Source organism: Salmo salar, chromosome 15, assembly GCF_965601325.2.
Source record: "Salmo salar chromosome 15, fSalSal1, whole genome shotgun sequence".
Lineage (NCBI taxonomy): Eukaryota > Metazoa > Chordata > Actinopteri > Salmoniformes > Salmonidae > Salmo > Salmo salar.
Genome location: NC_138305.1, coordinates 32,879,212 through 32,901,531, shown reverse-complemented (window position 1 = coordinate 32,901,531; position 22,320 = coordinate 32,879,212). Strand labels below are relative to the sequence as shown.

Sequence of the window (22,320 nt, the reverse complement as noted above, 5' to 3'; positions counted from 1 at the left end):
AAACACAGAGCAAACAACAATATTAAAAGGTACGGACGGATGCAGTAGTAAAAGCAGTACTTCAAAAAACATATACAATTCTATGAAATGTAGTTCTTCACACCAGAGGAGGCTGGTGGGAGGAGCTATAGGAGGACAGGCTCATTGTAATGGCTGGAATGGAATTAATGGAACGGTATCAAACACATCAAACATGGAAACCACATAAATGGACTCCGTTCCATTAATTCCATTCCAGTCAATACAATGACCCCATCCTCCTATAGCTCCTCCCACCAGCCTCCACTAGTTCACATGGTAACACCCAAGAAATAAATATTGCCTGGTGTTTCTTCCGTAACTACTTCTCAGACGGACGGCACAGGAAAACTGAACCTGCAGGAGTTCAAACACCTGTGGAGTAAGATCAAAGCATGGCAGGTAGGATCCTCCTGTCCGTAACGCTCCTCCTGTCCAAAACTCTCCTCCTGTCCTCCTGTCCATAACTCTCCTCCTGTCCATAACTCTCCTCCTGTCCTCCTGTCCATAACTCTCCTCCTGTCCGTAACGCTCCTCCTGTCCATAACGTCATCCTGCCTACCTCCCCGTCCTCCTGTCCATAACTCTCTTCCTGTCCTCCTGTCCATAACTCTCCTCCTGTCCATAACTCTCCTCCTGTCCATAACTCTCCTCCTGTCCTCCTGTCCATAACTCTCCTCCTGTCCTCCTGTCCGTAACCCTCCTCCTGTCCTCCTGTCCATAACTCTCCTCCTGTCCATAACTCTCCTCCTGTCCTCCTGTCCATAACTCTCCTCCTGTCCGTAACGCTCCTCCTGTCCATAACGATCATCCTGCCCATAACTCTCCTCCTGTCCTCCTGTCCATAACTCTCTTCCTGTCCTCCTGTCCATAACTCTCCTCCTGTCCATAACTCTCCTCCTGTCCATAACTCTCCTCCTGTCCTCCTGTCCATAACTCTCCTCCTGTCCTCCTGTCCATAACTCTCCTCCTGTCCTCCTGTCCATAACTCTCCTCCTGTCCTCCTGTCCATAACTCTCCTCCTGTCCATAACTCTCCTCCTGTCCATAACTCTCCTCCTGTCCTCCTGTCCATAACTCTCCTCCTGTCCACCTGTCCATAACTCTCCTCCTGTCCTCCTGTCCGTAACTCTCCTCCTGTCCTCCTGTCCATAACTCTCCTCCTGTCCTCCTGTCCATAACTCTCCTCCTGTCCTCCTGTCCGTAACTCTCCTCCTGTCCGTAACTCTCCTCCTGTCCATAACTCTCCTCCTGTCCTCCTGTCCATAACTCTCCTCCTGTCCATAACTCTCCTCCTGTCCTCCTGTCCATAACGCTCCTCCTGTCCATAACTCTCCTCCTGTCCATAACTCTCCTCCTGTCCTCCTGTCCATAACTCTCCTCCTGTCCATAACTCTCCTCCTGTCCGTAACTCTCCTCCTGTCCTCCTGTCCATAACTCTCCTCCTGTCCATAACTCTCCTCCTGTCCATAACTCTCCTCCTGTCCATAACTCTCCTCCTGTCCTCCTGTCCATAACTCTCCTCCTGTCCATAACTCCCCTCCTGTCCATAACTCTCCTCCTGTCCATAACTCTCCTCCTGTCCTCCTGTCCATAACTCTCCTCCTGTCCATAACTCTCCTCCTGTCCATAACTCTCCTCCTGTCCTCCTGTCCATAATGCTCCTCCTGTCCATAACTCTCCTCCTGTCCATAACTCTCCTCCTGTCCTCCTGTCCATAACGCTCCTCCTGTCCATAACTCTCCTCCTGTCCATAACTCTCCTCCTGTCCATAACTCTCCTCCTGTCCTCCTGTCCATAACTCTCCTCCTGTCCATAACTCTCCTCCTGTCCATAACTCTCCTCCTGTCCATAACTCTCCTCCTGTCCATAACTCTCCTCCTGTCCTCCTGTCCATAACTCTCCTCCTGTCCTCCTGTCCATAACTCTCCTCCTGTCCTCCTGTCCATAACTCTCCTCCTGTCCATAACTCTCCTCCTGTCCATAACTCTCCTCCTGTCCTCCTGTCCATAACTCTCCTCCTGTCCATAACTCTCCTCCTGTCCATAACTCTCCTCCTGTCCATAACTCTCCTCCTGTCCATAACTCTCCTCCTGTCCATAACTCTCCTCCTGTCCATAACTCTCCTCCTGTCCATAACTCTCCTCCTGTCCATAACTCTCCTCCTGTCCATAACTCTCCTCCTGTCCATAACTCTCCTCCTGTCCTCCTGTCCATAACTCTCCTCCTGTCCGTAACTCTCCTCCTGTCCTCCTGTCCATAACTCTCCTCCTGTCCTCCTGTCCGTAACTCTCCTCCTGTCCTCCTGTCCATAACTCTCCTCCTGTCCTCCTGTCCATAACTCTCCTCCTGTCCTCCTGTCCATAACTCTCCTCCTGTCCATAACTCTCCTCCTGTCCTCCTGTCCATAACTCTCCTCCTGTCCTCCTGTCCATAACTCTCCTCCTGTCCTCCTGTCCATAACTCTCCTCCTGTCCTCCTGTCCGTAACTCTCCTCCTGTCCATAACTCTCCTCCTGTCCTCCTGTCCATAACTCTCCTCCTGTCCTCCTGTCCGTAACTCTCCTCCTGTCCATAACTCTCCTCCTGTCCTCCTGTCCATAACTCTCCTCCTGTCCATAACTTTCCTCCTGTCAATAACTCTCCTCCTGTCCATAACTCTTCTCCTGTCCATAACTCTCCTCCTGTCCTCCTGTCCATAACGCTCCTCCTGTCCATAACTCTCCTCCTGTCCATAACTCTCCTCCTGTCCGTAACTCCCCTCCTGTCCATAACTCTCCTCCTGTCCATAACTCCCCTCCTGTCCATAACTCTCCTCCTGTCCTCCTGTCCATAACTCTCCTCCTGTCCATAACTCTCCTCCTGTCCATAACTCTCCTCCTGTCCATAACGCTCCTCCTGTCCATAACTCTCCTCCTGTCCATAACTCTCCTCCTGTCCTCCTGTCCATAACGCTCCTCCTGTCCATAACTCTCCTCCTGTCCATAACTCTCCTCCTGTCCTCCTGTCCATAACTCTCCTCCTGTCCATAACTCTCCTCCTGTCCATAACTCTCCTCCTGTCCTCCTGTCCATAACTCTCCTCCTGTCCTCCTGTCCATAACTCTCCTCCTGTCCTCCTGTCCATAACTCTCCTCCTGTCCTCCTGTCCATAACTCTCCTCCTGTCCATAACTCTCCTCCTGTCCATAACTCTCCTCCTGTCCATAACTCTCCTCCTGTCCTCCTGTCCATAACTCTCCTCCTGTCCATAACTCTCCTCCTGTCCGTAACTCTCCTCCTGTCCTCCTGTCCATAACTCTCCTCCTGTCCATAACTCTCCTCCTGTCCATAACTCTCCTCCTGTCCTCCTGTCCATAACTCTCCTCCTGTCCATAACTCTCCTCCTGTCCGTAACTCTCCTCCTGTCCATAACTCTCCTCCTGTCCTCCTGTCCATAACTCTCCTCCTGTCCATAACTCTCCTCCTGTCCATAACTGCTCCTCCTGTCCATAACTCTCCTCCTGTCCGTAACTCTCCTCCTGTCCATAACTCTCCTCCTGTCCATAACTCTCCTCCTGTCCATAACTCTCCTCCTGTCCGTAACTCTCCTCCTGTCCGTAACTCTCCTCCTGTCCATAACTCTCCTCCTGTCCATAACTGTCCTCCTGTCCATAACTGTCCTCCTGTCCATAACTCTCCTCGTGTGCATAACTCTCCTCCTGTCCATAACTCTCCTCCTGTCCTCCTGTCCGTAACTCTCCTCCTGTCCATAACTCTCCTCCTGTCCGTAACTCTCCTCCTGTCCATAACTCTCCTCCTGTCCGTAACTCTCCTCCTGTCCGTAACTCTCCTCCTGTCCATAACTCTCCTCCTGTCCATAACTGTCCTCCTGTCCATAACTCTCCTCCTGTCCATAACTCTCCTCCTGTCCTCCTGTCCATAACTCTCCTCCTGTCCGTAACTCTCCTCCTGTCCGTAACTCTCCTCCTGCTCCTCCTGTCCATAACTCTCCTCCTGTCCGTAACTCTCCTCCTGTCCGTAACGCTCCTCCTGTCCATTACTCTCCTCCTGTCCATAACTCTCCACCTGTCCATAACTCTCCTCCTGTCCATAACTCTCCTCCTGTCCATAACTCTCCTCCTGTCCATAACTCTCCTCCTGTCCGTAACGCTCCTCCTGTCCGTAACGCTCCTCCTGTCCATTCCTCTCCTCCTGTCCTCCTGTCCATAACTCTCCTCCTGTCCATAACTCTCCTCCTGTCCATAACTGTCCATAACTCTCCTCCTGTCCATAACTCTCCAGAGCCTGACGGTTTAGGGGAAAACTTCCACTTAAATTGAATTTACCCTTGGTCTCCCGTTGCCATCACTTCTAAGTGAAATGTTCACTTAAGTGAAAGTTAGGATGAAGGCGTCTTCTGCAAGGGGGAGTTTTGTTAAGAGCCTCGACACTCAAACGGAACATTAACATGCATCGCTTGCAGTACGGTTTTGGAAGCATAAGGACCTTATCTTTCATATCAGCGAGAAATAATTAAAAAATAATAATAATAATTTAAATTGAAACCCACCTTGATAGGATTAGTATTCCCACACGGCCATCTCTCAATGTTACCTCGCTTGTTTACAGAAAACAGACGGAAGACAAGAGGTGCGAATTAGCTATCTAGCATGATCCGAACACCTGTGCGTAAGCGTAACTCAGGAAGAGTAGCGGAAGTGTAATTTCGTCAGATAGAGGCGCCTACTGTATAGCTGTATGGATCTGTGCTAAACTACCTTACCTTAACCTATCTGTAACTGCTAGTGTAGTTTAGTAGGATGGAGGCTCTATAGCTGTATGCATCTGTAACTGCTACAATGTAGTTTAGTAGGATGGAAGCTCTATAGCTGTATGGATCTGTAACTGCTACAGTGTAGTTTAGTAGGATGGAGGCTCTATAGCTGTATGGATCTGTAACTGCTACAGTGTAGTTTAGTAGGGTGGAGGCTCCATAGCTGTATGGATCTGTAACTGCTACAATGTAGTTTAGTAGGATGGAGGCTCTATAGCTGTATAGATCTGTAACTGCTACAGTGTAGTTTAGTAGGATGGAGGCTCTATAGCTGTATGGATCTGTAACTGCTACAGTGTAGTTTAGTAGGATGGAGGCTCTATAGCTGTATAGATCTGTAACTGCTACAGTGTAGTTTAGTAGTAGTTTAGTAGGATGGAGGCTCTATAGCTGTATAGATCTGTAACTGCTACAGTGTAGTTTAGTAGGATGGAGGCTCTATAGCTGTATGGATCTGTAACTGCTACAGTGTAGTTTAGTAGGATGGAGGCTCTATAGCTGTATGGATCTGTAACTGCTACAGTGTAGTTTAGTAGGATGGAAGCTCTATAGCTGTATGGATCTGTAACTGCTACAATGTAGTTTAGTAGGATGGAGGCTCTATAGCTGTATGGATCTGTAACTGCTACAGGAAGTGCATCTTTTTTATTTGAAGGATTCTTTCTTGCTGATGAAAGATAAGGGCCATATGTTTTGAAAACCATATCGTAAGCAATGATTATTAAACATTAAAACACAGCGTGGGGATTGTAGTTCACATGAGGTAGTCGTGGGCGAAGGTAATGGCTGAAAGCTGTAGGGAGAAGGCAGAATGCCACCGAGAGTTTGAGAGAGATGGATTCACAGCGATCATCAACAGATCATTTTCAGCCCAATATTCAAATTCATTGAGATTGACCGTCATGTGTTTATTGTGTGCAGCTGATCTTCAAGAAGTATGACAAGGACAAATCCAGCACCATCAGCAGCTTTGAGATGAGGAACGCAGTCAATGACGCAGGTGAGCTCCATGGACAAACTTGTTCAGCCGTTTAGTCCCAGCAGGGCCACGTTCAGTTGCCAAATGTTTTCTAATGTTACAGATAGCAATACCATCGACGTGATTTATTATTCTACATGTCAGACGCATGTTTGTTCTACATATTTCTATCTGAACGTTCCAAAATGTTTCGTCTGGCTGAACGTGCCTCCAGGTGAATGGACTTAGAAGTCTTCCCAGAGAGCCATGAGTTGATTACTCTTTCCACACTAGAGTGCTGACCCGAACCATGGCACACAGTGTTGGCTTAGATATTTTCTTTTCACATTTTCCTTTCCAGCATGGTTCCAATCCAACAGCAATAGTGGATGTTTAACCAGGGCAGTGAAGTTCAGCTCGGCTTGGTTCAGTACAACTGTAAAAAGGGTATTATGGCCCACACACACACACACACACACACACACAAACAGTCAGGTTGAAAAGATTGAGCATGGGCCCTCAAATCCTCTAAAAGTTCTACAGCTGCACCATTGAAAGCATCTTGACTGGCTGCATCACGGCTTAGTATGGCAACTGTACCGCCCTCGATTACATGGTGCTACAGAGGCTTGTGCAGGCAGCCCATCATTGGGGCCGAGCTCTCTGCCATCCAGGACCTCTATATCAGGCGGTGTGAAAGGAAGGCTCGGAAAATAGTTAGACTCCAGCCACCCAAGCCATAGACTGTTCTCTCTGCTTCAGAACGGCAAGCACTACTGGTGATTCCAGTCTGACACCAACAGGCTCCTGAACAGCTTCTATCCCCAAGCAATAAGACTGCTAAATAGCTAATAAAATGGCTACATGGACTACCTGCAATGACCCTTCTATTTATGTTTGGACTGTCTCTATGCACACGCTACACACTCACTCACACGGACACTCCAGCACACACGCACACACACACATTCATACAGACGCTACACATACGCATACACACACAATCTTCATTTACACTGCTGCTACTCTGTTGATCATAAACTCAGCAAAAAAAAAAGAAACGTCCCTTCTTCAGGACCCTGTCTTTCAAAGATAATTTGTAAAAATCCAAATAACTTCACAGATCTTCATTGTAAAGGGTTTAAACACTGTTTCCCATGCTTGGTCAATGAACCATAAACAATTAATGAACATGCAGCTGTGGAACGGTCATTAAGACACTAACAGCTTAGACGGTAGGCAATTAAGGTCACAGTTATGAAAAATTAGGACACTAAAGAGGCCTTTCTACTGACTCTGAAAAACACCAAAAGAAAGATGGCCAGTGTCCCTGCTCATCTGCATGAACATTCCTTAGGCATGCTGCAAGGAGGCATGAGGACTGCAGATGTGACCAGGGCAATAAATTGCAATGTCCGTACTGTGAGACGCCTAAGACAGTGCTACAGGGAGACAGGACGGACAGCTGATCGTCCTCGCAGTGGCAGACCACGTGTAACAACACCTGCACAGGATCGGTACATCTAAACATCACACCTGCGGGACAGGTACAGGATGGCAACAACTGCCCGAGTTACACCAGGAACGCACAATCCCTCCATCAGTGCTCAGACTGTCTGCAATTGGCTGAGAGAGGCTGGACTGAGGGCTTGTAGGCCTGTTGTAAGGCAGGTCCTCACCAGACATCACCAGCAACAACGTCGCCTATGGGCACAAACCACCGTCGCTGGACCAGACAGGACTGGCAAAAAGTGCTCTTCACTGACGAGTCACGGTTTTGTCTCATCAGGGGTGGTGGTCAGATCCGCGTTTATCATCGAAGGAATGCGTTACACCGAGGCCTGTACTCTGGAGCAGGATCGATTTGGAGGTGGAGGGTCCGTCATGGTCTGCGGAAGACATCCTCTTCCGTCATGTGGTACCCTTCCTGCAGGCTCATCCTGACATGACCCTCCAGCATGACAATGCCACCAGCCATACTTCTCGTTCTGTGCATAATTTCCTGAAAGACAGGAATGTCAGTGTTCTGCCATGGCCAGCGAAGAACCCGGATCTCAATCCCGTTGAGCACGTCTGGGACCTGTTGGATCGGAGGGCGAGGGCTAAGGCCATTCCGGGAACTTGCAGGTGCCTTGGTGGAAGAGTGGGGTAACATCTCACAGCAAGAACTGGCAAATCTGGCGCAGTCCATGAGGAGGAGATGCACTGCAGTACTTACTGCAGCTGGTGGCCACACCAGATACTGACTGTTACTTGATTTTGACCCCCCTTTTGTTCAGGGACACATTATTCAATTTCTGTTAGTCACATGTCTGTGGAACCTGTTCAGTTTGTCTCAGTTGTTGAATCTTGTTATGTTCATACAAATGTTTACACATGTTAAGTTTGCTGAATATAAACACAGTTGACAGTGAGAGGACGTTTCTTTTTTTGCTGAGTTCATATCCTGATGTCACCTTACCCCTATACATACACTATATATATATATATAGCAGTATATGGACACCCCTTCAAATTAGTGTATTCTGCTTTTTAGCCACACTCATTGCTGACAGGTGCATAAAATCGAGCACACCGCCATGCAATCTCCATAGACAAACATTGGTAGTAGAATGACCTTACTGAAGAGCTCAGTGACTTTCAACGTGGCACTGTCATAGGATGCCACCTTTCCAACAAGTCCGTTTGTGAAATTTCTGCCCTGCTAAAGCTGCCCCGGTCAACTGTAAGTGCTGTTATTGTGAAGCGGAAACATCTAGGAGCAACAACGGCTCAACCGCGACGTGGTAGGCCACACAAGCTCACAGAACGGCGCCTGTCGCGTAAAAATTGTCTGTCCATGTTTTTTTTTATGCCCATACACTACATGACCAAAAGTATCCCTGCACATTGTAAATATGGTACTGGCACTGACCCTGGAACTTTGACCCTGTATATAGCTTACTTTCTCTTGATCTTCTTTCTATTCTTGTGTATTTTTGTTCTGTCGTGGAACTTCTACACAGGGACATTCAAAGTCAAACTTAAATCAATCATCCTTTATTGTCAATTAACTGGAGAGGTTCCAGCAAACTTGATGCACCACAGTACACATCTGTCAGGAGCTCTGCTGGGGCAGTCCCGTTTGTTCTCTTATATACTGCTTACACAGACAAGTTATATTTGCATGGTTTATAGGGTTGGTACCTGCATGTGTTTGGCACCGTCTCCTATTTGAACTTATAGAACATATTCAGGGCATTCTGCCACATATATCTTTATTAAGCACAGGCAGGACCAAGGATTATTTATGACACGGAAGACAAAATGAACATTTAAGGCTGTCTCTTCACACAATTTTCCATTACAGTTCTTCTTGACTTTTGTATTTTTTTGAGTACTACATACAGTATATCAATTTATTGTATTGTTGGGAAAGAGCATGCAAGGCAATTTACTGTACTTGTGCACATGACAAAATATCTTCCACTGTGGTTACAGCAAATCCTTCATCTTGTATCCATTCCACTTTTTCCCCCCCCATTCCACTTAGGGTTCCACCTAAACAACCAGCTGTATGACATCATCACGATGCGCTACGCTGACGAGCACCTCAACATCGACTTTGACAGCTTCATCTGCTGCTTCGTCAGGCTAGAAGGCATGTTCAGTAAGTACACACTGGTTTGATTAATGTAAATTCCACCAGAAACATCAACAGGCATTCATCTCATTGAATAAGAGTCAGAGATAAGAGAAAGATAGGTGGCAGTCACAGGAGGTTGGTGGCACCTTAATTGCAGAGGAAGGACTTGTGGTAATGGCCAGAGAGCTATTGGTGGAACGCTATCCAACACATGGTTTCCATGTGTTTATGCCATTCCATTTGCTCCATTCCGGCCATTATTATGAGCCGTCCTCCCCTCAGCAGCCTCCACTGATAGAGTTTCTGTTTGATCTGTACGAGGTCTCTTTGCAGGGACGTTCCATGCCTTTGACAAAAACGGAGACGGCACAATCAAGCTCAACGTCCTCGAGGTAAGCCCAGTAGGGCACTGTGCTACAAAAGGTCACATCGCGTCCATACAAAGGGGAATTCACTCCATTAACTCCTGTCCTCTTCTGCTTTCTTTCATCTCCTGTCCTAACCTGTTTTTGTCTTTCATCCCCTCTTGTTACAGTGGCTCCAGTTGACCATGTATGCTTAGATCACCCAGCCATCAGAGGAGTCCTGCTCTCTGGTCTACCCTCAGCCATGCTTCTACCAACATCACATAGATCACCCAGCCATCAGAGAAGTCCTGCTCTCTGGTCTACCCTCAGCCATGCTTCTACCAACATCACATAGATCACCCAGCCACCAGAGAAGTCCTGCTCTCTGGTCTACCCTCAGCCATGCTTCTACCAACATCACATAGATCACCCAGCCATCAGAGAAGTCCTGCTCTCTGGTCTACCCTCAGCCACTCTTCTACCAACATCGCTTAGATCACCCAGCCATCAGAGAAGTCCTGCCCTCTGGTCTACCCTCAGCCATGCTTCTACCAGCATCACCTTCCTCTACCTCAGCCAATTCTCCATGTTCTCTCTGACAAGACATTGCCATTACTCTCATTCTAGCATAGAAAACAAATTAAATGCAATGGTGATATTTCCTGCAGTCACGCTGCACAAATGATATATCTCACAACGCGGAGAGAAGTGTGTAATGTCTCAAGAAAGTACATGAACACGATGTAGCGATCTTCTAAGACACACAGGTTGGCTGGAGAGAAAGACCACCTGGAATGTCAACTTTGACTGGTGAGAGGTAGCACCCTGGCAGCACCAGCAGACAGTACAGCACCGAGGGACTTGAATGGGGAACCCTTGCTCCAGTACATTTGGCTAGTGCTTTAAACTACAAGCCTTCAAGTGTTATTGCCTGTCCTTAAAGGGGAAGGTTTTAGAACGCCAGCTCACTGTAAATAACATGTTTAGTATTAGTGGATTGAATACATATCGTTGCTTAGCTTTACTTCCTGAAGTGTTTCCATTCCCCTTTGTCATTGGTGGTAGCTACATTACAAAATCAATGTTGTGTTCCTGTAAGTCTCTGTGATAATATCATGTGGATACTCAGGTCTCGAGAGACAGTGATGATGCTGTTGGACTGGATTGTTGGATTGTTTCAGAAGCATTTTTGTCTTTTAAATTCATTAAATTCAAACTTTTACGAACGTGTCCCAGTATGTACAGTATGGGATGAGAGTTGTCGAGTCGTCAACGCTAAACCAAATCTCTTAATGTTGGTCCCAGGTTGAATTGTATAATGAAAGTTTTGGATTTCAAATAAATATTATGTAAATTAAGCATTTCCACAATTACCCAATAACTCATCTACCCAATAAGGCGGATTGGTTTTCTCCAACAGAACTGAACATTGACGCGAACAACGGTTAGATGGTCTATAATGAACATGGTTCCCACACTTTTTTTAGTTGGTGGCACCAGCCCATGATTTGGTGGGACCCCCCCAAAAAAATGTGTGCAGTGTCACACAATAGAATACATTTGAGTAATCTTTTAAAGTCATTATGTCATTCACAATGCTTTATTAAGGATGGTATTAAAAAAATGAGTTTTTGGGTTGACAATTATGTTTTTATATTTTATGGTCAAAATACGCCTCCCGAATTTGATGTTTTTGTTCAGGAGAGATGAATTTGCCTTAATCTTTCTGTGCGCTAATATTATATATAGGCCGAAGTCAATTAGTGCTAATTCACCACCTGAGGAAGTGGAAACGCAAAACACATTAGCTAGATCGCTAACTCTAATCATAAACTGGATGGTTCGAGCCCTGAATGCTGATTGGCTGACAGCCGTGGTATCAGACCATATACCACGGGTATGACAAAACATTTATTTTTACTGCTCTAATTACATTGGTAACCAGTTTATAATAGAAATAAGGCACCTCGGGGATTTGTGATATATGTCCAATATACCATGGCTAAGGGCTGTATCCAGGCACTCCGCGTTGCTCCGTGCATAAGAATAGCCCTTAGTGGTATATTGGCCATATACCACACCTCCTCGGGCCTTATTGCTGAAATATAACACCTAACTAGCCATGTCTAATAGTACATGTAATGTCCCCCAATTTGTTTTGCAATTGGGCCCAGTGCACTTGTGATGGCTGATGGACAAGGAAGGGCGAGGCTAGCATGCTTAGATGAGTGACGCTTGTACAGTGTAAATGGATAGAACAGAAACCTGCATGGTGAGCCTACATGGGTTTGAACAGTTATGAGTGATGGACTATTCACAATGCCCATCTCTTAAAAGTATACATTAAAATGAACTAGTGAAAAAGCCAGCCTACGTCAGTGTCCATTTCCCCACTGTGTATCACAGTTGTGGATGACCAAAACTCCATATCAGTCTAGTTGGTCCTGAGTAAGCTCATATAGCCCTCAAGCTCTGGACCGCAAAGCCAGTTCCACTGTGTTTTCATTGTTCCCTTCAAATCAGGGACCGATTTAGATCTGGGACACCAGGTGGATGCAATTACCTTCAGGTAGAAGAGAAAACCAGCTAAGAGTTCAATACCCCTGTCATATAGTGTTTCCATCAAATATTCAGAACTCCACCGTAGGGCATTTAAAGCTGCTATATATATATATATATATATATTTTTTTTTTTTTCACACCTCTAACGGGTGGTCCTTTTTAGGCATTTAAAAAGGTGCAATATGCAGAAATCGCTCCGCCATTTCCTGGTTGCAAAATGTTTTAATAGTTGGCCTAATTGAAGTTTATTTGACAAAGCAAGCAATGTATAGTGTAGAGGATCATTGTACGATTTAAAACACTGAAATATATTTTCAATAACCAAAAATATTGTACATTCAGATGTTTGAAGCTGGTGTACAAAACCTAAAATAAAAGACGCAAAAACTGAACTTAATGGGAAGCAAAATATTGCGCACATAGAACAGATTTACTGCTTCTAAAACTTGCTTTCAATGAGAATGACAGATCTATAACTCACATTTCTATGTGAATTTGGTCAGGTGGCCTAAAAAGTGACATACTGCAGCTTTAATAGTGAGCCCCTTCCATACAGACTGGAAAATAACATAACAAACCATGTCTAAACAGACGTGTGTGTTAGGAGTTGGTCTCTCACATCACAGCAAATCCAAAACCATAAAAAAAAAAACAGTGTGTCAATCATCCTTATGTCCGTGCTTTTACAGTAAGCATTGGTCTCTGTCTTAGACCACTGAAATGGGAAAAATTATCCTTCCCAACAGAATAAAACCAAATAAATGTTTCTGAATTAATAAAACGTGTTCCTATTGTTGCTGTACATGTGCGTGCACGCTCAGCATATCAATACATACAGGTAACTACCAAAATAAAGGAAACACCAACATAGTGTCTTAATAGGGCGTTGGGCCACTATGAGCCAGAACAGCTTCAAAGCACTCTGGCATAGATTCTACAAGTGTCTGGAACTCTATTGGAGGGATGCTCCATTGTTCCACAAGAAAATCCACCATTTGGCGCCACTCCAGAATCTCGCATAAGTGTTAAATTGCGCTGAGATCTGGTGACTGAGACACTTCAAACCCCCTATGGTCCTTTGAGATCCCTCTTTCAGTCACTGAGAATTCTTCTAGCCTAGGCAGCCCAAATAACCATGATGGGATGTTAATTGCTTAATTTACTCAGGAACTACACCTGTGTGGAAGCACCTGCTTTCACTATACTTTGTATCCCTCATTTACTCAAGTGTTTCCTGTGGCTCAGTTGGTAGAGCATGGTGTGTGCAACGCCAGGGTTGTGGGTTTGATTCCAACGGGGGGCCAGTAGAATTTTTTTTTTTTTAAGTATGCATTCACTACTGTAAGTCGCTCTGGATAAGAGCGTCTGCTAAATGACTAAAATGTAAGTGTTTCCTTTACTTTGGCAGTAACCTGTACATACGCCATAGATGTGTGAATGTATGTATGAAATAGAAGTCCCTACACAAGACTGTGTATAGTAGTTATGTATGACCAGCCCATGTCAACACATCAGTTACAGTGTGGTTATGTAATGATATGTATATCTAATCTATATGTGTTAGTGTGTATGTCTGTGTGTCCAGTATGGGCTATTTAGCCAGTGTTCTAATACAATTTCTGAAGTTGAGCCACAGCCTTGTAGAATGGTGTAAGCCAGGGTTCCCCAACTGGCAGCCCACTGATTTTATTTAGCCCCCCCAAGTTCTGAAAATTATTATTTTAAATTGTTGACCATAAGACTGTTAAAACACCAGCAAATCAGCTCCAAGTTTTAATTTGGGAAATCTGTCCTACAATATTCCCAGGCATAATACAGAGATATGTGTGATCCTATACAAACGTAAGCCAGGTTTGAAATGACTATGTTTTAGTCAAATATATTCGTTTGGGCTTCTTGCAGTCAATTTGCAGTCAACAAATTATTTGTAATTATGTTCATCCGCTCATGAAAAATCATGCCACGGCTTAATCTAGTTGATGATCCCTGTTGTAAACCAAGGTCCATTAAAAACATGTCCCAACCTTTAGTCGCACTGATGTCCTCTTACCAGGGGGTTAATGGATGAACAAAGTGAGAAATGACTCTGAACAAGAAAACAGTTCAGTTCCATCTCCTTCCCTCCTCAACATTTGCCTACTGAATGGGGCCCCAACTCCTACTATCCAAGAATAATGAATGGCAGAATTCCAGCCTAGTTCCATGTACGGAGCCACTGATTCTAATGGTGAGAGACCACAGTGTCAAAACTCAGCACCACACATCCGCAGGAGTAAGCACTGGGGAAACAGCATGTCTTCTCTACTGTCATGTCTTCAGCTTGCTGTCCATCTCTACGTGTGCCTGCATGTGGCTAGGCAGGTCCTGTAGAGACAAGGGGGAGACAAGGTACTGAGACATTGACAATAACCCCCCTCTCTTCCTTATATACAAAGAGCTCTCAAATTCTGCATTTCTGACAGAATAATCATCTGTAATAACGAGATCTGTAATTCAGGTAAACCAAGCAGCTACCGTCTGTCTTTGTCCGTTAGTCAGCCTGTGTCTACAAACCTGTCTGTCTGTCTCTTACCAGCTGGGAGGAGTCTTGCGTGGCGAAGGCGGCGTCGCAGTTCCTCCAGCGACACTTGAAGGTCTGCAGGTGCGGGTTGCTGTGGTCGGTGAGCAGGTGCTGCAGGAGGTGCTCCCCCATGCCAAAGATCAGCGAGCAACCGTGCCACTGCACACAAAGGTCAGGTCAGAAAACGACCCGTCAGACAAAACGATAGGAAATATTCTGAAGGTAAATCCCAGCGTGTTTTTCTTACCCAGCAGCGGTAGTTTTGCATCAAGTTGAGTTTCACGGCTTGGACGGTCCCGTCGTAGCAGCCTGTGTAGATCTACATTGCATCAGGAGAGAAGAGTAGTTTATTGTCCACAACTTCTCGCTTTTCAATTTTGTAAATTCTATCAACTTTACAATGCATTCACAGTAGTCCCCTTTCCAATGTACTGAATGTAGATGTTGTTCATATTCCATCTAGGCCCACAGGCAGGAGGGTTGGCTTCTGGGCTGACTAAACAAGCTCACTTACCACGCTCTTATGGATGGCCATACACATCACCATGTCATGGTGGCCCCCGTACACCTGCAGCCGGTCGTGGGACTGTGGAGAGAGAGGGGATGAGTGAGGGAGGAAGGAGAGAGAGACAGAGAGAGAGGCGGCCGGAGAGAGAGAGAGAGGCGGCCGAGAGAGAGAGAGAGAGAGAGAGAGAGAGGCGGAGAGAGAGAGAGAGGCGGCGGAGAGAGAGAGAGAGGCGGCGAGAGAGAGAGGCGGCGGAGAGAGAGAGAGAGAGAGGCGGCGGAGAGAGAGAGAGAGAGAGGCGGCGGAGAGAGAGAGAGAGAGAGGCGGCGGAGAGAGAGAGAGAGAGAGGCGGCGGAGAGAGAGAGAGAGAGAGAGAGGCGGCGGAGAGAGAGAGAGAGAGGCGGCGGAGAGAGAGAGGCGGCGGAGAGAGAGAGAGAGGCGGCGGAGAGAGAGAGAGAGGCGGCGGAGAGAGAGAGAGAGGCGGCGGAGAGAGAGAGAGAGGCGGCGGAGAGAGAGAGAGGCGGCGGAGAGAGAGAGAGGCGGCAGAGAGAGAGAGGCGGCGGCGAGAGAGAGAGAGAGGCGGCGGCGAGAGAGAGAGAGGCGGCGGCGAGAGAGAGAGGCGGCGGCGAGAGAGAGAGAGAGGCGGCGGCGAGAGAGAGAGAGAGGCGGCGGCGAGAGAGAGAGAGAGAGGCGGCGGAGAGAGAGAGAGAGGCGGCGGAGAGAGAGAGGAGGCGGAGAGAGAGAGAGGAGGCGGCGGCAGAGAGAGAGAGGCGGCAGAGAGAGAGAGGCGGCGGAGAGAGAGAGAAGCGGCGGAGAGAGAGAGAAGCGGCGGAGAGAGAGAGAGGCGGCGGAGAGAGAGAGAGAGGCGGCGGAGAGAGAGAGAGAGGCGGCGGAGAGAGAGAGAGAGGCGGCGGAGAGAGAGAGAGAGGCGGCGGAGAGAGAGAGAGAGGCGGCGGAGAGAGAGAGAGAGGCGGCGGAGAGAGAGAGAGAGGCGGCGGAGAGAGAGAGAGAGGCGGCGGAGAGAGAGAGAGAGGCGGCGGAGAGAGAGAGAGAGGCGGCGGAGAGAGAGAGAGAGGCGGCGGAGAGAGAGAGAGAGGCGGCGGAGAGAGAGAGAGAGGCGGCGGAGAGAGAGAGGCGGCGGAGAGAGAGAGGCGGCGGAGAGAGAGAGGCGGCGGAGAGAGAGAGAGGCGGCGGAGAGAGAGAGAGAGAGGCGGCGGAGAGAGAGAGAGAGAGAGGCGGCGGAGAGAGAGAGAGAGAGAGGCGGCGGAGAGAGAGAGAGAGAGGCGGCGGAGAGAGAGAGAGAGAGGCGGCGGAGAGAGAGAGAGAGAGGCGGCGGAGAGAGAGAGAGAGAGGCGGCGGAGAGAGAGAGAGAGAGGCGGCGGAGAGAGAGAGAGAGAGGCGGCGGCGGAGAGAGAGGCGGCGGCGGAGAGAGAGAGAGAGAGGCGGCGGAGAGAGAGAGAGAGAGGCGGCGGCGAGAGAGAGAGAGAGGCGGCGGAGAGAGAGAGAGAAGCGGCGGAGAGAGAGAGAGAGGCGGAGAGAGAGAGAGAGCGGCGGCGGAGAGAGAGGCGGCGGAGAGAGAGGCGGCGGAGAGAGAGGCGGCGGAGAGAGAGGCGGCGGAGAGAGAGGCGGCGGGAGAGAGAGGAGGCGGCGGAGAGAGAGAGAGAGGCGGCGGAGAGAGAGAGAGAGGCGGCAGAGAGAGAGAGAGAGGCGGCAGAGAGAGAGAGAGAGGCGGCAGAGAGAGAGAGGCGGCGGCGAGAGAGAGAGAGAGGCGGCGGCGAGAGAGAGAGAGAGGCGGCGGCGAGAGAGAGAGAGAGAGAGGCGGCGGCGAGAGAGAGAGAGAGGCGGCGGAGAGAGAGAGAGGCGGCGGCGAGAGAGAGAGAGGCGGCGGAGAGAGAGAGAGGCGGCGGAGAGAGAGAGGCGGCGGAGAGAGAGAGAGGCGGCGGAGAGAGAGAGAGGCGGCGGAGAGAGAGAGAGGCGGCGGAGAGAGAGAGAGGCGGCGGAGAGAGAGAGAGGCGGCGGAGAGAGAGAGAGAGGAGGCGGAGAGAGAGAGAGAGGAGGCGGAGAGAGAGAGGAGGCGGCGAGAGAGAGAGAGAGAGAGAGGCGGCAGAGAGAGAGAGGCGGCGGAGAGAGAGAGAGGCGGCAGAGAGAGAGAGGCGGCAGAGAGAGAGAGGCGGCGGAGAGAGAGAGAGGCGGCGGAGAGAGAGAGGAGGCGGCGGAGAGAGAGAGAGAGGCGGCGGAGAGAGAGAGAGAGGCGGCGGAGAGAGAGAGAGGCGGCGGAGAGAGAGGGGCGGCGGAGAGAGAGGCGGCGGAGAGAGAGGCGGCGGAGAGAGAGGCGGCGGAGAGAGAGGCGGCGGAGAGAGAGAGAGAGGCGGCGGAGAGAGAGAGAGGCGGCGGAGAGAGAGAGAGGCGGCGGAGAGAGAGAGAGAGGCGGCGGAGAGAGAGAGAGAGGCGGCGGAGAGAGAGAGAGAGGCGGCGGAGAGAGAGAGAGAGGCGGCGGAGAGAGAGAGAGAGAGGCGGCGGAGAGAGAGAGAGAGAGGCGGCGGAGAGAGAGAGAGAGAGAGGCGGCGGAGAGAGAGAGAGAGGCGGCGGAGAGAGAGAGAGAGAGGCGGCGGAGAGAGAGAGAGAGAGGCGGCAGAGAGAGAGAGAGAGAGGCGGCAGAGAGAGAGAGAGAGAGGCGGCGGAGAGAGAGAGAGAGGCGGCGGAGAGAGAGAGAGAGGCGGCGGAGAGAGAGAGAGAGGCGGCGGAGAGAGAGAGAGAGGCGGCGGAGAGAGAGAGGCGGCGGAGAGAGAGAGAGGCGGCGGAGAGAGAGAGAGGCGGCAGAGAGAGAGAGGCGGCGGCGAGAGAGAGAGAGAGGCGGCGGCGAGAGAGAGGCGGCGGCGAGAGAGAGAGAGAGGCGGCGGCGAGAGAGAGAGAGAGAGAGGCGGCGGCGAGAGAGAGAGAGAGAGGCGGCGGAGAGAGAGAGAGAGGCGGCGGAGAGAGAGAGAGGCGGCGGAGAGAGAGAGAGAGGAGGCGGAGAGAGAGGAGGCGGAGAGAGAGAGAGGAGGCGGCGAGAGAGAGAGAGAGGCGGCGGAGAGAGAGAGAGAGGCGGCGGAGAGAGAGAGAGAGGCGGCGGAGAGAGAGAGAGAGGCGGCAGAGAGAGAGAGGCGGCAGAGAGAGAGAGGCGGCAGAGAGAGAGAGGCGGCAGAGAGAGAGAGGCGGCGGAGAGAGAGAGGCGGCGGAGAGAGAGAAGCGGCGGGAGAGAGAGAGAGAGAGAGGCGGCGGAGAGAGAGAGAGAGCGGCGGAGAGAGAGAGAGAGGCGGAGGAGAGAGAGGCGGCGGAGAGAGAGAGAGAGGCGGCGGAGAGAGAGAGAGAGGCGGCGGAGAGAGAGAGAGAGGCGGCGGAGAGAGAGAGAGAGGCGGCGGAGAGAGAGAGAGAGGCGGCGGAGAGAGAGAGAGAGGCGGCGGAGAGAGAGAGAGAGGCGGCGGAGAGAGAGAGAGAGGGGCGGCGGAGAGAGGCGGCGGAGAGAGAGAGAGGCGGCGGAGAGAGAGAGAGGCGGCGGAGAGAGAGAGAGGCGGCGGAGAGAGAGAGAGGCGGCGGAGAGAGAGAGAGGCGGCGGAGAGAGAGAGAGAGAGGCGGCGGAGAGAGAGAGAGGCGGCGGAGAGAGAGAGAGAGAGAGGCGGCGGAGAGAGAGAGAGAGAGAGGAGGCGGAGAGAGAGAGAGAGAGAGGCGGCGGAGAGAGAGAGAGAGAGAGGCGGCGGAGAGAGAGAGAGAGAGGCGGCAGAGAGAGAGGCGGCAGAGAGAGAGAGAGAGAGAGGCGGCGGAGAGAGAGAGAGGCGGCGGAGAGAGAGAGAGAGAGGCGGCGGCGGAGAGAGAGAGAGAGGCGGCGGAGAGAGAGAGAGAGAGGCGGCGGAGAGAGAGAGAGAGGCGGGGGAGAGAGAGAGAGAGAAGCGGCGGAGAGAGAGAGAGAGGCGGCGGAGAGAGAGGCGGCAGAGAGAGAGAGAGAGGCGGCGGAGAGAGAGAGGCGGCGGAGAGAGAGAGAGGCGGCGGAGAGAGAGAGAGAGGCGGCCGGAGAGAGAGAGAGAGGCGGCCGGAGAGAGAGAGAGAGGCGGCCGAGAGAGAGAGAGAGAGGCGGCCGAGAGAGAGAGAGAGAGAGAGAGAGAGGCGGCGGAGAGAGAGAGAGGCGGCGGAGAGAGAGAGAGAGGCGGCGGAGAGAGAGAGAGAGGCGGCGGAGAGAGAGAGAGAGAGGCGGCGGAGAGAGAGAGAGAGAGGCGGCGGAGAGAGAGAGAGAGAGGCGGCGGAGAGAGAGAGAGAGAGAGGCGGCGGAGAGAGAGAGAGAGAGAGGCGGCGGAGAGAGAGAGAGAGAGAGAGGCGGCGGAGAGAGAGAGAGAGAGAGGCGGCGGAGAGAGAGAGAGAGGCGGCGGAGAGAGAGAGAGAGGCGGCGGAGAGAGAGAGAGAGGCGGCGGAGAGAGAGAGAGAGGCGGCGGAGAGAGAGAGAGAGGCGGCGGAGAGAGAGAGAGAGGCGGCGGAGAGAGAGAGAGAGGCGGCGGAGAGAGAGAGAGGCGGCGGAGAGAGAGAGAGGCGGCGGAGAGAGAGAGAGACGGCAGAGAGAGAGGGCGGCGGGAGAGAGAGAGGGGCGGCGGGAGAGAGAGAGGCGGCGGCGAGAGAGAGAGAGGCGGCGGCGAGAGAGAGAGAGAGGCGGCGGAGAGAGAGAGAGAGGCGGCGGAGAGAGAGAGAGAGGCGGCGGAGAGAGAGAGAGAGGAGGCGGAGAGAGAGAGAGGAGGCGGCGAGAGAGAGAGAGAGAGAGGCGGCGGAGAGAGAGAGAGAGGCGGCAGAGAGAGAGAGGCGGCAGAGAGAGAGAGGCGGCAGAGAGAGAGAGGCGGCGGAGAGAGAGAGGCGGCGGAGAGAGAGAGAAGCGGCGGAGAGAGAGAGAAGCGGCGGAGAGAGAGAGAGAGAGAGAAGCGGCGGAGAGAGAGAGAGAGGCGGCGGAGAGAGAGAGAGAGGCGGCGGAGAGAGAGGCGGCGGAGAGAGAGAGAGAGGCGGCGGAGAGAGAGAGAGAGGCGGCGGAGAGAGAGAGAGGCGGCGGAGAGAGAGAGAGGCGGCGGAGAGAGAGAGAGAGGCGGCGGAGAGAGAGAGAGAGGCGGCGGAGAGAGAGAGAGAGGCGGCGGAGAGAGAGAGAGAGGCGGCGGAGAGAGAGAGAGAGGCGGCGGGAGAGAGAGGCGGCGGAGAGAGAGAGAGGCGGCGGAGAGAGAGAGAGGCGGCGGAGAGAGAGAGAGGCGGCGGAGAGAGAGAGAGGCGGCGGAGAGAGAGAGGCGGCGGAGAGAGAGAGAGAGAGGCGGCGGAGAGAGAGAGAGGCGGCGGAGAGAGAGAGAGGCGGCGGAGAGAGAGAGAGAGAGGCGGCGGAGAGAGAGAGAGGCGGCAGAGAGAGAGAGAGAGAGAGGCGGCAGAGAGAGAGAGAGAGAGGCGGCAGAGAGAGAGAGAGAGAGGCGGCGGAGAGAGAGAGAGGCGGCGGCGGAGAGAGAGAGAGAGAGGCGGCGGAGAGAGAGAGGCAGCGGAGAGAGAGAGAGAGGCGGCGGAGAGAGAGAGAGAGGCGGCGGAGAGAGAGAGAGAGGCGGCGAGAGAGAGAGAGAGGCGGCAGAGAGAGAGAGAGGCGGCAGAGAGAGAGAGAGGCGGCAGAGAGAGAGAGAGGCGGCAGAGAGAGAGAGACGGCTGGAGAGAGAGAGACAATTGGCCACTATTCTAGACTAACACTATTCTTGTGTTAGTCTCCACAATTCAGAGATTAAGTGCCTACTCTTCGCAGATGACCTGTGCCTGCTGTCACCCACAGCACATGGCCAACAGCAGAACCTGGACCTGCTAGAGCAGTACTGCCAGACCTGGGTCCTGGCAGTAAACCTCAAAAAGACTCAAATTATGATTTTCCAGAGAAGATCCAGATCTCAGGGAATTAGACAAAAGTTCTCAATTGGTACAAAATATATAGGAGTACTGCACACACTACAATTACTTAGGTTTAAAAATAAGCTTAACTGGACACCTTAATGGAGGCAGTGAATGAACTGAGAGAGAAAGCACACAGGACATTCTACGCCATTAAAAAAACAAATTCAAATTGAAACACCAATTAAAATTTGGCTAAAACTAATTGAATGTGTCATTGAACCAATTGCACTTTATGGCAGCGAGGTGTGGGGTCAACTTGCAAAACAAGATTTCACCAAATGGACAAACACCCCATTGAAACCCTGCATGCAGAGTTCTGTAAGGATTTCCTACATTTCCAGAGGAAAACTACAAACAATGCATGCAGGGCAAAATTAGGCTATAAAAACTCGAAAAAGAGCAATTAAGTTTTGGAAACATCTAAAATACAGTGACCGCCTCTCATATCATTACCAATGCCAAGAGCTGAGCAAAGAAAAGTGTCCCCTCATCCAAAAGGTGCTATAGACCACCTTCTGTCCCCAGCTGTGCCCTGGACACCGTATGTGAATTGATTGCCCCCCATCTTTCTTCAGAGCTCGTGCTGTTAGGTGACATGCTTAACACCCCGGCCATCCTACAATCTAAGCTTGATGCCCTCAATCTCACACAAAATATCAATGAACCTACCAGGTACAACCCCAAATCCGTAAACACGGGCACCCTCATAGATGTCATCCTAATCAACCTGCCCTCCAAATACACCTCTGCTGTCTTAAACCTGGATCTCAGCGATCACTGCCTCATTGCCTGCGTCCGTAAATGGGTCTGCGGTCAAACGACCTCCATTCATCACTGTCAAACGCTCCCTAAAACACTTCAGTGAGCAGGCCTTTCTAATCGACCTGGCCCGGGTATCCTGGAAGGACATTGACCTCATCCCGTCAGTAGAAGATGCCTGGCTAATCTTCAAAAGTGCTTTCCTCACCATCTTAAATAAGCATGCCCCATTCAGAAAATGTAGAACCAGGA

The 22,320-nt window shown here is 50.9% G+C and overlaps 3 protein-coding genes across 6 annotated transcripts in view; 1 reads left to right on the top strand and 2 right to left on the bottom strand.

Moving 5' to 3' along the window:
* nrbp1 (nuclear receptor binding protein 1) overlaps positions 1 to 4,694 on the bottom strand; it is a 43,011-nt gene extending 38,317 nt beyond the window's left edge. The window contains exon 1 of the mRNA XM_082961680.1: positions 4,567 to 4,694. The gene's annotated coding sequence lies outside the window, so the exon portion shown is untranslated. The remainder of the gene's footprint in view (positions 1 to 4,566) is intronic.
* Positions 1 to 10,982, top strand: part of capn3b (calpain 3b) — a 32,394-nt gene extending 21,412 nt beyond the window's left edge. For 2 of the 3 annotated variants that reach the window (XM_014143907.3, XM_014143906.3), the window contains 5 exons: positions 352 to 420; positions 5,752 to 5,830; positions 9,321 to 9,437; positions 9,747 to 9,805; positions 9,949 to 10,982. In XM_014143907.3, coding sequence (XP_013999382.1) covers positions 352 to 420; positions 5,752 to 5,830; positions 9,321 to 9,437; positions 9,747 to 9,805; positions 9,949 to 9,975 — 351 coding nt within the window. In that variant the 3' untranslated portion in view covers positions 9,976 to 10,982. 3 annotated transcript variants of the gene reach the window in all.
* Positions 10,983 to 12,524: 1,542 nt separating this feature from the next.
* Positions 12,525 to 22,320, bottom strand: part of LOC106571191 (zinc finger protein 106-like) — a 32,241-nt gene continuing 22,445 nt past the window's right edge. For both annotated transcript variants that reach the window (XM_014143968.3, XM_014143969.3), the window contains exons 17-20: positions 15,397 to 15,468; positions 15,130 to 15,201; positions 14,895 to 15,041; positions 12,525 to 14,686 (exon numbers count right to left, since the gene is read on the bottom strand). In XM_014143968.3, coding sequence (XP_013999443.1) covers positions 14,630 to 14,686; positions 14,895 to 15,041; positions 15,130 to 15,201; positions 15,397 to 15,468 — 348 coding nt within the window. In that variant the 3' untranslated portion in view covers positions 12,525 to 14,629. The remainder of the gene's footprint in view (positions 14,687 to 14,894; positions 15,042 to 15,129; positions 15,202 to 15,396; positions 15,469 to 22,320) is intronic.